This window comes from Nestor notabilis, unplaced genomic scaffold (assembly GCF_000696875.1).
Source record: "Nestor notabilis isolate BGI_N333 unplaced genomic scaffold, ASM69687v1 scaffold12839, whole genome shotgun sequence".
Classification (NCBI taxonomy): Eukaryota; Metazoa; Chordata; class Aves; order Psittaciformes; family Psittacidae; genus Nestor; species Nestor notabilis.
Genome location: NW_009943298.1, coordinates 1 through 2,115, shown reverse-complemented (window position 1 = coordinate 2,115; position 2,115 = coordinate 1). Strand labels below are relative to the sequence as shown.

The 2,115-nt window shown below is 55.3% G+C and overlaps 1 protein-coding gene across 1 annotated transcript; it reads right to left on the bottom strand.

Annotated features, from left to right (window-relative positions):
* Positions 1–360: 360 nt before the first annotated feature.
* Positions 361–2,110, bottom strand: LOC104411442 (actin, alpha skeletal muscle-like; the record flags this gene model as incomplete). Its single annotated transcript, XM_010021859.1, has 5 exons — positions 361–779; positions 898–1,079; positions 1,200–1,391; positions 1,612–1,773; positions 1,924–2,110. Coding segments are annotated over 5 exons (867 nt in total), but the record flags the coding sequence as incomplete, so codon positions are not given.
* Between the last annotated feature and the right edge of the window lie 5 nt (positions 2,111–2,115).

The window sequence follows — 2,115 nt, the reverse complement described above, 5'->3', positions numbered from 1 at the left end:
AGAGTGTGCCACAGCTACTTTTTTGGCAGGCTGAGCCAAAAAAAACCTTTTGCAAGCCAAGGCTCTGCGTAACTCTTTCCTCCCCAGGCCTGTGAGAAGTGCACGGCAGAGCGGTGGGCACTCATCTTGCATGATGCAACACACAGCATCATCCCCAGGCTGCTCCCAGCACTGCCCAGCCAGCGGCAACCCAAGCAAGTCACCCAGAGCTGTTTCCTCAGGCCGGGGCTCTGTCCCCTCCCCAGTCCCACTAGTGTCTGGGGAGGCCCAGCCCCACCACTCACTGCCCTCCCTGTTAGACAGCAACCCTACATCAGCGGGCGATGGGTGAGCCCAAGCAAATGACAACAGACCACCATGTTAGGGGTGTGACAGAATGACTGGTGATTTAATGCTTCTTGAAGTTTTTTGTCTCCTTCCACAGGGCATTGGTTTTAAAAACAAACAAAACGAGGTAAAATAAATTAATTTATGTACACTTTACATACACTGTGTCACGTGGAGCTCTGCAGCAACAGTAACCAGAAATCATTACAAAACAGAGAGTTAACGTGGCTGTTGCAGGCCCTCGGCAGCCTGCAACCAAGAAGGTTGTCATCCTGAGCGTGGTTGGCAAAGTGATCATGTAAACATGTTTAGAAGCATTTACGGTGGACAATGGATGGGCCGGCTTCATCGTATTCCTGCTTTGTGATCCACATCTGCTGGAAGGTGGACAGGGAGGCCAGGATAGAGCCACCGATCCAGACGGAGTACTTACGCTCAGGTGGGGCAATGATCTAGGAAGAGCCAAGAGAGCAGAGATCAGTAAACAAGAAACCACTGCGTGGCACAGGGTTTGTGGGAGGGCAGAAGGTGGCTGCTCCTGCACCTGGGTCCTTCATGCTCCAGCCTTACCTTGATCTTCATTGTGCTGGGGGCCAGGGCTGTGATCTCCTTTTGCATGCGGTCAGCAATACCTGGGTACATGGTGGTACCCCCAGACATGACATTGTTGGCATACAGGTCCTTCCTGATGTCAATGTCACACTTCATGATGCTGTTGTAGGTGGTCTCATGGATACCGGCAGACTCCATACCTGGGGGCAGGGAAGGGGGGAAAAGCAGGCGCAAGTTAAGCAGAGAGCAAGAGCTCTACGAAGGACTCAGAGAGAGGAGAGAGCTGGCAGGGGAGGGGAGAGGGAGTGGGGCACACACACCAATGAAGGAAGGCTGGAAGAGAGTCTCTGGGCAACGGAAACGTTCATTGCCGATGGTGATGACCTGCCCGTCAGGCAGCTCGTAGCTCTTCTCAAGGGAGGAGGAAGAGGCAGCGGTGGCCATCTCGTTCTCAAAGTCCAGCGCCACATAGCACAGCTTCTCCTTGATGTCACGGACAATCTCACGTTCAGCTGTCGGGGGGGAGCAAAGGCATTAGTGACCGCAAAGGAGAAACAGGGAACGCTTGCACCTCCTCCATCGGTCTGCTGGCACTCCAAACCCCCAACACCACACAAACTCCCCACAGGGAGCACTCAGGGGGCTTGCAACAGGGCGAGAGGCTGCAGCACCCCCAGAGGTGCAAGGGTCAGAAGCGCAGGGGGACATCCTGGGGGAGGGAATCGTGCTTACCTGTGGTGACGAAGGAATAGCCACGCTCAGTCAGGATCTTCATCAGGTAGTCAGTGAGGTCCCGGCCGGCCAGGTCCAAGCGCATGATGGCATGGGGCAGGGCATACCCTTCATAGATGGGGACATTGTGTGTCACACCATCACCGGAGTCCAGCACGATACCTGGGGAAACAAGAAGCAGCCACCTGAGACACAGCCCATGAAGGCTCCTGCCCTGGGGGCAGAGCACTTGTCAGCTGTCCAGGACTAGTCCGACTAGACTAGACTAGACAAGACATCCTTGCTTGGGGCCAGCGGGACACCTGCACTCACCAGTGGTACGGCCAGAGGCATACAGGGACAGCACAGCCTGGATGGCCACGTACATGGCAGGGACGTTGAAGGTCTCAAACATGATTTGGGTCATCTTTTCACGGTTGGCTTTGGGGTTAAGGGGGGCCTCAGTGAGCAGGGTGGGGTGCTCCTCAGGGGCTACACGCAGCTCATTGTAGAAGGTGTGGTGCC